We start from the raw sequence: 13,576 nt of genomic DNA on the forward strand, positions 1-13,576 counted from the left end.
CAGCAAGAAAGAATGCCACAAGCTAAGGTTCTGAGTTATGGAATGTAGCTGTATTTTGTGGACTCTTAGTGGAAAATACTGGAGGTCCGAAAGGAGGAAGGAAAGGTGGGGGCGGGTGGATGCTGGAGGGCTTCATAAGCCCCCTGGCTTCCTGTGTTCTTCCCGGGTCCTCATGTCATTGCCAAAGCCTACACCAGGGGTGGGCAAACTTTTTGACTCGAGGGCCACAGTGGGTTCTTAAACTGGACCGGAGGGCCGTAACAAAAGCATGGATGGAGTGTTTGTGTGAACTAATATAAATTCAAAGTAAACATCATTACATAAAAGGGTATGGTCTTTTTTTTCAATAGTTTTATTCATTTCAAACGGGCCGGATCCGGCCCGCGGGCCGTAGTTTGCCCACGGCTGGCCTAGACGCTGGCCCTCTGAGAGAAGTTGTACCCTTCTCCTCCCACTCAGGAAAGCACAGTGCAGTGTGACCGAGTTTATTATGGGAGGCGTTTTGAATCAGCTCTAACTTATTTAGAAAATATAGATCATTTTCTGCTTTATCAGTAACTGTGACTTGTAGCATATGAAACTGTTGGACCGGGAAAGGATATTAGAAACCAGCTACAGTTCTCAGCCTTGTTTTAAATAAACAAGCCTTTACTAGTACTACTTTTAATAGAACTGTTTTAATAGTACTCAAGGATTTGCTAACTCTTTAAGTGCAATAGTATCCAGTTCCACCAAGACAGGGCTCAGTTTTAAAGTGAAGGTATTTAGTGAACTATTTTTAATTTTATTTTTTTGTTAAGCGTCACCTGAGGATATTTTTTCCCATTGATTTTTTTAGAGAGAGTGGTGGCGGGGGATGGTGGGGAGGAGAGGGAGAGAAACATTGATGTAAGAGAGACACATTGATTGGTTGCCTCCTGACTGGGCTAGGGACCAAACCTGCAAGCCAGGTATGTGCCCTTGACTGGGAATCAAACCCGAGATCCTTTGGTGCATGGGCCGATGCTCTAACCACTTAGAACACTGGCCAGCGACACTATATTTATGTCACAAACATATGTTCACACCCTTAGTACAGAGTCAACCATTTACTAGCACCAAGCATACCAGAGTGGAAGAAAGGTGCAGCCAAAACAAAAAGCTAAATCAGAAACACTTCCATATTTAGATCAAAATGTCAGTTCTCATAGGGTTTTCCCTTTGGCCCTCAAAACAATGCTGTATGTTTTGGTTCTTTCTATAATTATGTATCGTCTTCTAGAATATTTGTGAAGAGGGGAAATGACACTGCATTTTTCCCCCCAATATTTCTCAAAATTGGTGACATAGTTGAGTGTATGAGGGAATGGTCATTGGGAGCTGCTACTGTAGGAAATGGAGACTGAACTGTTTTCAGCAGGTTGGTGCTTACAGACTTCAGGGCGGGTGGGGGAGCTGGTTCTAGGATGTGAAACAGGGTAAATGAGAGACGAAACTGACCCTCTCGGGGTTTGAAACAAATTTGTTAAAGTAACTGCCTTTGTCCAATTATTATTATTCTTATTTTTAAATATATTTTTATTGATTTCAGAGAAAGGGAGAGGAGAGATAGCAACATCAAGGATGAGAGAGAATCATTTATCGGCTGCCTCCTCACGCCCCTTACTGTGGATGGAGCCCACAACTCAGGCATGTGCCCTGACCAGGAGTCCAACCTCTACCTCCTGGTTCATACCTTAATGCTCAACCACTGAGCCACCCTGGCTGGGCATTATTATTATTTTTAATTGTCATTGAAAAATGACACCTCTGGGTGGAGTATTTTCTTTCAGGTCTTTACTCCTAAATTGTCCAAAGGACCATTGACCAAGGTTAGTAGGATGCAGTTACGGTGATGCTAAGTCTAGGCCCTTCACACCAGGGAAGCGAAGTGCCATTTGAGGGCTTGTGGTGTGCCATTAACTGTTAGTGTGCTTTCACCTAACTTGTCTTGCTGAACCATCACACAGTAGGGCTTTTGTTTTCATAGATGATGAATCTGGAGCCCTGAGGCCATAGGTACTTCGATCCCTGTCCTAAAAGTGACAAACTTGAGGTTTAAAACTTACTCCGAAGTCAGTGTCAAGGCATTCCTCAGAATCTGCCTTTTGGTAGCATTACGTCAGCCTTTCGAATGAAGATTTTTTTTGGAGCATGAGTCTAGGCTTTAGAGAACATTCATAGTGTTTTATTACGATGGAATCAATATATTGAAGATCCATGCTGAATGGTATTTTTTTGTAGGAGAAGACCCGGGAACAGAAAGAAATAGATCTGATTCCTAAAGTTCGGGAGGCTGTGAACTACGGTTTACAAGTATTGGACAGTGCATTTGAGCAACTAGATATTAAAGCAGGAAACTCAGACTCTGAAGAAGATGATGCTAATGACCGGGTGGAACTGATCCTTGAACCAAAGGTAAAGACATGCAGTTCAAATACTTATTGTTGCACCTGTTGTGTTTTGGATACTTGAGCAAGTGAGCATGTGACTCAGCGTTCTTGTATCGACTCCATCAGGAAAACTTGCTTTACAAGAGCATTGATTGAGCACTTACCTGCGTACAAGGCAGCATGCCACGTTAGGGGATACGAAGTTTCAGGGCATGGTTTCTCCTCGCAGGGTCCTTATTACAGCATTACCAGACTAGAGGAGACATTAATGAGAGTCACCATCATAAGTGCCGTGAGAGAGAACTGATTTCTATGCTGGGAAAGTTAGGGTAAAGAAGAGACTTGAATTGTGTTTTGAAGAATGAGAAGAAGGATCATGAAAGGTAGAGATTCTTGCGATCCTGAATTCTGTAGCTTGTGCTAAGGGAGACTGCAGAAGTGTTGAAAGGCATTTGGGTTGTTTTCAGATTCTGGCCATTATGAATAAAACTGCATGCCCATGAGCAGACTGTTAGCCCAATAGGTGTTTAGTGCTTTGCCATTACTTTCTCTGAGTTTGTCAAAGGAGACAACTGGGTAATATCAGAAGGCTCAAGTAAACACAAAAAGTTGCTATATTGCTTTTGAGAGTCCTTGTGATAAGCAAGTGTCTTACGAATTGAAATGCTGCAAAACGAAACTCTTCTCTTGTCATTCATTTAGCTGCACTTTTCTCTTTCAGTTTGAGCTTAGTGTCATACCAAGTCAGGGCTGATTCTTGTTTTCTTACTGTCGGGATTTAGAAGTTAGCAATGGACCCTGGGAAATGTATTCCCTAACCACACTATTAGTTCAAAGTCCCACACAGGAGGACTTGGGAAGGCCTCCTAAGTCAGCGAACAGTTTCCCCAATTATCACTTTCTTTTTTTAAATTTTTATTTTAATTTCAGAGAGGAAGGGAAAGGGGGAGAGAGAGAGAAAAAAAAACATCAGTGATGAGAGAGAATCATTGATTGGCTGCCTCCTGCACGCCCCCTACTAGGGATTAAACCCGCAACCCGTGCATATGCCCTTGACCAGAATTGAACCTGGGACCTTTCAGTTCACAGGCCGACACGCTATCCACTGAGCCAAACTGCCTAGGGCCCAATTATCACTTTCTTTTCTTTTCACTGAATTGGTTGCTGTTGTATCTTTACCCTTTACGTTAATCTTCCTAAACTTTTTGTGTGTGGAGCATCAGAACTATTCTTTCTCCCTCATCCCTGGGTCTTTTCATAGGAAGAGATATCATGGCCAACGGCCATACCTCTCAGAGGACAAGTCAGCTTTTCCTCCTGCAGTGGAGATGTGAGGATGTCCTAGGGGTGGAGTGCCTTCTTGTTCTTAAATTGTTAATGTGTGTGATGGGTGGGTCTCCAGTATATATTATTATGTACACTGTCTCCTTCATTTCATTCTGACGTTTTATCATCTGGTCTTATTTTACCAGCTTCACTTTTCTGAGTTATACAGAGTGTATAATATCTGGGGGATATTATTATTCTCTTCTAAGTTTTTTTTTTCCTCCCAGATAGGTTCACATCCATCTTAGACGTATGTTCATTATGTTGACTATAGATATTTGCATATTTGTTGTTCTTTTTTTCCCTCTAGCCATGCTTCATGTGCTCTCCCCCAGCCTTCTCCTTGGCTCTTTGATGAAGTGTGAAGGAGGCCTCGAGTCCCTTTGTGCCTTGTTTGTGACCTGTTTGTCCATACTTCCTCCCTAAAACTGAGACATACCTACCTACCTTCTCATCCTATCTAATAATAGACAAACATGGTAATTAACCATACCTCCGCTGTGCTTCCCATTGGCTAATCAGGGCGATATGCAAATTAACTGCCAACAAAGATGGCGGCTGGCAGCCAGGCAGCTGAAGCGAGCAGGAGGTTTGCTTGCTCCAGTGATGGAGGAAGCCAAGGTTCCCCAACTGCCGCAGCCCAGCTCTGAGCTCCAGTCTAAGCAACAATGTTGCAATTATAGAAGCTAAACAAACCCCAGATACCTGCTTTCAGCTAGCCGGCCTCGGAGCTGGAGCCACAACAAAGTTTCAATTACAGAAGGTAAATAAATCCCAGAATAAAAAAAAAAAGAAAAAAAGAGACTGGGAGCTTCAGTTGCAGGCTTGGCCCGCCTGAAAACAGCCCTCAGCCCCTCATCCAAGCTGGCCAGGCACCCCAGTGGGGACCCCCACCCTGAAGGGGGTGCGGGCAGCCTGAAAACAGCCATCAGCCCCTTATCCAGGCTGGCCAGGCAACCCAGAGGGGACCCTCACCCTAAAGGGGGTGCAAGCAGCCTGAAAACAGCCATCAGCCCCTCACCCAGGCTGGCCAGGCACCCCAGTGGGACCCCCACCCTGATCCAGGACACCATTCAGGGCAAACCAGCCGGCCCCCACCTGCGCACCAGGCCTCTATCCTATATAGTAAAAGGGTAATATGCAAACTGACCCTAACAGCAGAAAGACTGGGAATGACTGGTCACTATGACACACACTGACCACCAGGAGGCAGATGCTCAATGCAGGAGCTGCCCTCTGGTGGTCAGTGCGCTCCCACATGTGGGAGCTCTGCTCAGCCACAAGCCAGGCTGATGGCTGCCAGTACAGCGGTGGTGGTGGGAGCCTCTCCCGCCTCCTCAGCAGCGCTAAGGATGTCTGACTGCAGCTTAGGTCTGCTCCCCGCTGGCAAGTGGACATCCCCCGAGGGCTCCCAGGCTGCCAGAGGGATGTCTGATTGCCATCTTAGGCCCAGTCCCCCGGGGAGCAGGCCTCAGCCAGCAGGTGGTCATCCCCCGAGGGGTCCCAGACTGAGAGAGGGCACAGGCCGGGCTGAGGGACACCCCCCCCCCCGAATGCACAAATTTTTGTGCACCGGGCCTCTAGTCCTATATAATAAAAGCCCAATATGCTAAATGTCCAGTCAATCATTCAACCAGTCAAAGCATAATATGCTAATGATTTGCTAAGGCCGCTCAGCTGCTTGCAATGATGTGCACTGACCACGAGGGGGGCAGATAGTAGACCAGGAGGTTAGCTTGCTGCTGGGGTCTGGCCTATTGGGACTGAGCAAGATGGGCCGGACATGCCCTGGATCCCTCCCATGGTCTCTCCCTGGCTGGCCAACCTCCCATGTCCCTCCCCGGCCCCAATAGTGCACTGGTGGTATCCCTTGGCCTGGCCTGCGTCCTCTCGCAATCCAAGACCCCTCGGGGGATATCGGAGAGTTAGTTTCGGCCTGATCCCGCAGGCTAGGTTGAGGGACCCCACTGGTGCATGAATTTGTGCATTGGGCCTCTAGTAGTCATTGAAAACCATTTGGGTGATTTCCTCAGTGTGCTTCTCTCCAGATGTAGGGCTCTTATTGAGGATTCTCAAGATCGATTGGTTGAGCCCTAGTTGGTTTGGCTCAGTGGATAGACCGTTGGCCTGCAGACTGGAGGGTCCCAGGTTTGATTCTGGTTGAGGGCACATGCCTGGGTTGCAGGCTTGATCCCCAGTAGGGGAGCAGCTGATCAAGGATTCTCTCTCATCATTGATGTTTCTATCTATCTTCCTCTCCCTTCCTCTCTGAAATCAATAAAAATATAAAAGGTTGATTTCTTGCTTACCAATGCTGCTTTTTTTGTTGCTGCTGTTAATCCTCACCCAAGGATATTTTTTCATTGATTTTTTTAGAGCAGCAGTTCTCAACCTCTGGGTCGCGACCCCTTTGGGGGTTGAACAACCCTTTCACAGGGGTCGCCTAAGACCATCGGAAAACACATATATAATTACATATTGTTTTTGTGATTAATCACTGTGCTTTAATTATGTTCAATTTGTAACCATGAAAATACATCCTGCATATCAGATATTTACATTACGATTCATAACAGTAGCAAAATTACAGTTAGGAAGTAGCAACAAAAATAATTTTATGGTTGGGGGTCACCACAACATGAGGAACTGTATTAAAGGGTCGCAGCGTTAGGAAAGTTGAGAACCACTGGTTTAGAGAGAGAGTGGAAAGGAGAGAGAGAAACATTAATGTGAGAGAGGCACATCGATTGATTGCCTCCCGCACACACCCAACCAGGGTTGGGGATCGAACCTGCAACCCAGGTACATACCTTTGACCAGGCATCAAACCTGTGACCCTTCAGTGCGCAGAATGGCACTCTAACCACTGAGCAACCGGTCAGGGCTTTAATGGCTTATTTTCTATTATTATTCACAGGATCTGTACATTGATCGTCCTTTACCTTATTTAATTGGGTCAAAGCTGTTCATGGAGCAAGAAGACGTAGGTCTTGGAGAACTATCCAGTGAAGGTATTCTTTGCACCAAATACTTTAGTTACTTTTAACATTTCTATCATTTTATTTTAAAATAATTTCAAACTTTACGTTAATGTTGTAAGAATAGTACCAGAACTCTCACATATCACACAGCTTTACCAGTTGTTAACATTTTGCCACATTTGTTTTGTCTTTATGTATATACATACTGTTTTTTTCTGAACCTGTTTGAGAGATAGCAAGCAGACATTATCGCTATCACTTCTGATAATTCTGTGTATATTTTCTAAGAACAGGACATTCTCTTATACAGCCACACTATCAGGAGCAAAGTCAGGACATTTCAGTGGACATAATACTATTAGCTAATCCTTGGTCACGTGCATGTTTTACTAGTTGTCCCCATGATGTTCTCTATGTCACTTCTTTCCTCTGATTTGGATCCAGGGTTGCTCGCTGCATTTAGTTGTAAAAAACAAAAAAAACACACAAAAAAACAAAAAACTTTGCTTTGCTTTTTATAACCATGACATCTTTGAAGAGTACAGGCTAGTTTTTTTCTTTATTTTCATAATTTTTTTTGTAATTAATAAGTATCTTGTGGGGAGATACTTTGAGGCTATATAAATATTTCATTCCTCACTATAAGATACTTTTAATTCCAGTTAATGGTATAGCTAGTTTTTTGTTTTTTTGTTTTTTTAAAATATATTTTATTGATTTTTTACAGAGAGGAAGGGAGAGGGATAGAGAGTTAGAAACATCGATCAGCTGCCTCCTGCACACCTCCTACTGGAGATGTGCCCACAACCAAGGTACATGTCTGCCCTTAACCGGAATCGAACCTGGGACCTTTCAGTCCGCAGGCTGACACTCTATCCACTGAGCCAAACCGGTTAGGGCAATATAGCTAGTTTTATAAGCATTTCTGTGATGCTGCTATATGGTGGTTTGTGATTTTGAAAAGAAACTAAGCACATTTTCTTATGAATATTTGTGATAACCTTATCTTTCTTTTAAACAGAAGGTTCAGTAGGCAGCAATCGTGGCAGCATTGTGGACAGCGAAGAAGAGAATGAAGAAGAGGTAAGGACTGTTCAGTGTGTCCAGGTCATGATTGGCAGGAGACTTAGGGTGTGTTTAGCAGGCTAAGTAAATAACATGTTTGTGAATTAGCAGTATGTCTTCATAAACCTTTCAACAGTGAGAGAAGCCATATTGTGAAGTTTTTTCCTTGGGATTGGATTTCATTTTTGTCTTGTGAACAAAAACAAGGAAAACTGCTTTTATCCCTTTTACCACTTCTCTCCCTTCACCTCCCCACCAAATCCTCTTTATACTAATACTAGAGGCCCAGTGCACGAAATTCGTGCACTTGGGGGGTGGGGGTGCGCCCCTCAGCTCAGCCTGCGCCCTTTCCCAGTCCAGGAGCCTTTGGGGGCAGTCGGACATCCTTATCACTGCTACAGAGCGGGAAAGGCTCCCACCACTGCCGCTGCCTTTGCCAGCCATGAGCCCAGCTCAGGGCTTCTGGCTGAGTGGTACTCCCCCTGTGGGAGCACACGACCACCAGGGGCAGCTCCTCCATTGAGTGTCTGCCCCCTAGTGGTCAGTGTGCATCATAGCAACCGTTCATTCTGCCATTTGCTCGATTTGCATATTAGCCTTTTATTATATAGGAAATTTTGAAAGGGCAGCTTAGATATTTTGGTGGGATCTCTTTCTGACATACGGTCTTTGAGTAAGTTTTATCTTTGAATAATTTTAGGAAAAATGTACATTATTGAAACCTTTATTATAAAACCTCTAGACCAGAGTAATGCTTAGAGTTAGCTGTGTTGTTGCCACTAGCATCTTCATATCCAGTGTGTAACCTGACTCTGCTCTAGAACCTCAGGGTCTGTGGATCTTGACCACTGTTGTATCTGGTTCTGTTCCTTTAGACAGAACATCCGTTATTGCAAAGGCTAGAGATGTCTGAGCGTAGATTTCTAGAAGGAGACAGCGTTGTATGCATATACTTGTCTCTCCTCTTTTCTCTCATCCTCTTCCCCTGCCCTCCTTCAGCCAGCCCTTCGAACAGAACACCTAACAGTGGGAAATGAGCTTTTCTTAAATAATCTCGTCATAACTGATGGCCCGGAGCTGAATCCTTTGCTTTTAGCTATCAATGCAAGCCTTTACTTAATTGCTGGTGGCAAACACTGGTGTTCCCTTCTTGGGCCTGATGAAGTAGTTATCCTATTTAGAAGGGAATCTAGAGAATGGCGTATAAAAAGTAAAATAACACAAACCAATTTTGGATAATTTAGTTAATTAAATATGCAACTCTTACTTTAAATCCAGTGGATAGTGCAGATGGACATGAACAAATTGTTAGAGATGTTTTAATTAACCACAAAAAATTACATATTGCCTGGAATAGCCCTACACAATATTGTCAGCTATCCACCTCATGTAAACCTTGATGCTCAGGTGACTAGTATCAGTAGAGACTGAGTGTTGAGGAGCCCCAAAGACTTAGCCCCGAAATTACTTCTGTGCTTCTAAGTAAAACCTCTATTAACAACAAAGCCTTTTTCCCCCTAAAGGAGTCAGAGGAAGATTTTGCCAATCATAGTGACAATGATCAAACCCAGGTAAGGCTCACATATTAAAGTGATTTTACTTTTAGAAGTTAATTGAAGCATACTAACTAAGTACTAAAATTACTTTTGAATGACTTATGAGAAAATAAGGATTTATTCATTTTTACAACTAATTTTCCTTCAATAATTTCATGTTTTTAAGCTACTTCCATACATATGTATGCATATTTATATATTTTACTTTATAGTTTTATCTTAATTTTTCTCAGGAAAAAAAAAGAAGCAAAAAACAGAATTGGGAAGCAGAACCTCTAAAAGATAGCCCCAGTTACCCAAACTGAATCTCTCTCTCCATTTTAAAATTTGAGACAGTATAGCAGTAACAATAAGGCTCAAAAGAATCTTCTAATCTTACTGTGTTAATATCATTGTCTTAATTTTTTATATCCTGCCCTAGCCGGTTTGGCTCAGTGGATAGAGTGTCGGCCTGCAGACTGAAGGGTCGTGGGTTCAATTCAGGTCAAGGGCACGTATTTCAGTTGCAGGCTGCTCCCTGGCCTGGGCCTTGGTAGGGCTCCTGCAGGAAGCAACCAATCGATGTGCTTCTCTCACATTGATGTTTCTCTCTGTTTTCCCCTCTCCCACTCTCTCTAAAAATCAATGGAAAAATATCCTCGGGTGAGGATTAAAAAAAGAAAAAGAAAAAAAATTTTTTTTGTATCCTACTAAGGATGTATTCTTTTTGTCATATATACATAATTTATTTTCTGCTACTTCATATTAATATAAGTTTTTCCTTGTACTTGTCACTTTAAATAGTCTTTGTAATTTGCTTTGTAAACTTCTATATACAGAAGTTGGCAAAACTAGGTTTATAGTTTGTATGGGAAAAGACATGCAGGTTATGATTATTATAAGAGCTTTATTAACTACTAGAGGCCCAGTGCACAAATTTGTGCACGGGTGGGGTCCCTTAGCCTGGCCAACAATCAGGGCCAATCAGCCACTGGCCAGGGCTGAGGGGGGGGGGGGGGCCTGTAGGAGGTTGGCCGGCCTGGGGGAGAGACCGGAGGAGGTTGGCTGTGGGAGTGCACTAACCACCAGGGGGCAGCTCCTGCATTGAGCATCTGCCCCCTGGTGGTCAGCGTGCATCATAGCTACTGGCCGGTTGTCTGGTCATAAAGGTCGCTTAGGCTTTTATATATATAGATGTGTTTCATGTACTCAAAACTGTCAACCTATTTTTGCCCACCCCTGTATATGTGTGTGTAAGTTTTTTAATCTACACCCGAGGACATGCTTAGAGAAAGGAGAGAGAGACAGACAGACAGACAGACAGAGAGAAGCACCCATTAAGAGAGACATGGATTGGTTGGGTTCCATACCCAGGTATGTGCCCTGACTTGGAATCAAACCAGTAGTCTTGTGCACAGGATGGCACTCAACCAGCTGAGCCACTCAGGCCAGGCTAAACTTCTGTTGTTCTTTTAAAATGTATTTTTATTATTGATTTCAGAGAGGAAGAAAGAGGGAGAGAGAGATAGAAACATCAATGATTTAGAGAGACTCATTGATCGGCTGCCTCCTGCATGCCCCACACTGGTGATTGAGCCTGCAACCTGGGCATGTGCCCTGACCGGAAATTGAATCATGGTTCATAGGTAGATGCTCAACCACTGAGCCACGTCAGTCAGGCTAAACTGTATTTTTAAGCACACTAATATATGATGCTGTCATGGTCTCTAAATGTATATGGAAAATGGCTTATTTTTAGGATTTTATTTTTGAGATAATGATTTATTCAGTATTTCATACAGAAAGCTCCTTTGCTTATGTGAATTGCTTTCTTAGGCATAAGGTTGTGTAGAATTATACTAAAGACTGTTGATATTTACAATCTGATGGACATTCCAAGTTACAGATCCTGCATAATGATTTTCCTACAATCTCCTCAGCACAAGGGTTACGAGTTCTGCTACTATGATATATGTACGGTGGTATATAGAGATTGTCTCAATTTGCATTTGTTTCCTAATTGGGAAATATTTATTTTTTGTTAATACTCACCCGGGGATATTTTTCCATTGATTTTTTTAGGGAGAGAGAAAGACAGAGAGAAACATCAATGTGAGAGAAACACATCGATTGGTTGCCTCCTGCATGAGCCCTGACCAGGGCCTGGGCCGGGGAGAAGCCTGCAACTGAAGTATGTGCCCTTGACGGGAATCGAACCTGGTGCCCTTTTGTCTGCAGGCCGACTCTCTATCCACTGAGCCAAACGGCTAAGGCTCATTGATTTTTAGAGAGAGTGGAAGGATGTAGGGAAGGGGGGAGGGAGGGAGAAAGGAAGAAAGGAGAGAGAGAGAAAGAAAGAGAAAGAAAGATGTTGATTGGTTGCCTCCTGCCCGCTCCCTGACAAGGGAGGGCTAGGAATTGAACCTGTGTTGTAACCCATGTACGTGCTCTGGATTAGGGGGCTGATGCGCTAACCTTGGACCATCACTGGCCAGGGTGGGAAATACTTGTTTATAAAAATTTTCAGCTGTCAATTGAAGGATTTAGTACTTATTGGTTGGTACTTGTATTTTCCCAGTTGTATGTGGCTAATCTCCTTTAATAACTCAAATATTTCTCTGTGGAATTTGCTGTTAAGATCTGTAAATTCAGACAGTTTTTCAAACAATACAATATAGTGATTAAAAGCATTGGCTTACCATTTGTTCGTATTGTTAAAAGTGGACTATTTTTGTGTGCCACAGTTAACCTCAGAGTTCTAAAGATTTTTAGCATGGTGCCTGGCATTTTTAAAATTTTTTTATTTTTATTTTTTAGTAACTAGATTACTGTTTTTTATTCACCAAATGCTTGCAGATGCAAACTAGAAAGAATATATAATTAATTTGAACTAATTTAAACATTAGACATGCTTTAAAACAATTATACCAGTGGCTGCTTTTTAAAAATATATATATTTTTTATTGGTTTCAGAGAGGAAGGGAGAGGGAGAGAGAGATAGAAACATCAGTGATGAGAGAGACATTGATCAGCTGCCTCCTGCACATCTTACAAACCTGCAACCTGGGTATGTGCCCTGACTGGGAATCGAACCATGACCTCCTGGTTCATAGGTCGATGCTCAACTGCTGAGCCACACTGGTCGGTCACCAGTGGCTGCTTTTATAAAATTTAGAGCTTCACAGATAAAGCTTAGTTTGAGCCCTCCAGTCTTTATCCTCTCACATCCTTTAGAGGTAACTGGTGTTATGATCTGGCAGTGTATATATCCAAGTGTTTTTCTTTGTTTTTACAAGTATACCTGTGCCCGTGCAGATGGCGTAGGGGTGAGGGGGGTGCAGAGTACCATACTGGGTTTATCATTCAGAGTTTTTTCACTTGATTCCTTGGATAGCTCTTCAATTATTACAAGTTATCCTTTTAGTAATCTTTTTTTTTTTATCTGTGACTTTGTTTTTAATTATCTTAAGCCTTATGATGACATAATTTACCATTTTGTGTTAATGATCTATTCTCTACTTTAATCCTAGTGAGCTGGCAAAAAGCACCATTACCAATCACACACATATATTGTCAGTGAATAGCTATTCAAGACAATCCTGAGGGGGGTGAGGGGGGACAATGGGGCGTTACGGACACAACCTTAACCAATAAAGAAAAAAAAAGAGACAATCCTGAATTATAACTTAGTCTGACTTAAAGAATTCACAAAGTTTGCTACTGTACCTTGTCACGCTGAATTTTAAAAGCATCTGACCTTAGAGGTTATCTATGAAACGTAGAAGTGTTAAATACTCTTTATTTGTTATTATACATATACCACACTAAAATGCCTTTCATTCAGTAAAAGGCAGCAGTTTAGATACACGGAATTTTATTAAATTGGTATAGTTGGGACCAAAGAGATAAAATGGTCACTGCCAGCTCATCTGCCGCCCTTCCTTTTAACAGGCCGATGAACACAACTTGAAACACAAGCAAGTCTTGCAGGTCTAAGAGACAGTGAAGGGCTTTCCTCAGAATTTAAACATATTCATACAACCAATCATAGAAATCTAAATGTAAGCCAGTCTCCTGCAGGTTCTGAGATGGCACTCACCACCTCTTTGAAAAGCTGAACACTAGGAATCAAGTTCAATCATATTTTTAGAAGGAAGGACAATGACAGGGCTTGCTGAACCAAAATTATCACCAAAGCTCAAAAAGCTGGCCATATTCATTTAACCACAAGCCAATCTCATTTAAATCAGGACTGCCT

General features: G+C 42.7%; 1 protein-coding gene across 6 annotated transcripts in view; it reads left to right on the top strand.

The window, feature by feature from the left end:
* Window positions 1-13,576, top strand: part of LOC118679325 (WASH complex subunit 2A-like) — a 72,153-nt gene that overhangs the window by 10,369 nt on the left and 48,208 nt on the right. For 5 of the 6 annotated variants that reach the window (XM_036355922.1, XM_036355924.1, XM_036355925.1 and 2 more), the window contains exons 5-8: window positions 2,263-2,436; window positions 6,655-6,748; window positions 7,740-7,801; window positions 9,307-9,354. In XM_036355922.1, the coding sequence (XP_036211815.1) occupies window positions 2,263-2,436; window positions 6,655-6,748; window positions 7,740-7,801; window positions 9,307-9,354 (378 nt within the window). The remainder of the gene's footprint in view (window positions 1-2,262; window positions 2,437-6,654; window positions 6,749-7,739; window positions 7,802-9,306; window positions 9,355-13,576) is intronic. The other variant, XM_036355923.1, reaches the window with a different exon arrangement.

This window comes from Myotis myotis, unplaced genomic scaffold (genome assembly GCF_014108235.1).
Source record: "Myotis myotis isolate mMyoMyo1 unplaced genomic scaffold, mMyoMyo1.p scaffold_m19_p_24, whole genome shotgun sequence".
In the NCBI taxonomy this organism is placed as follows: Eukaryota; Metazoa; Chordata; class Mammalia; order Chiroptera; family Vespertilionidae; genus Myotis; species Myotis myotis.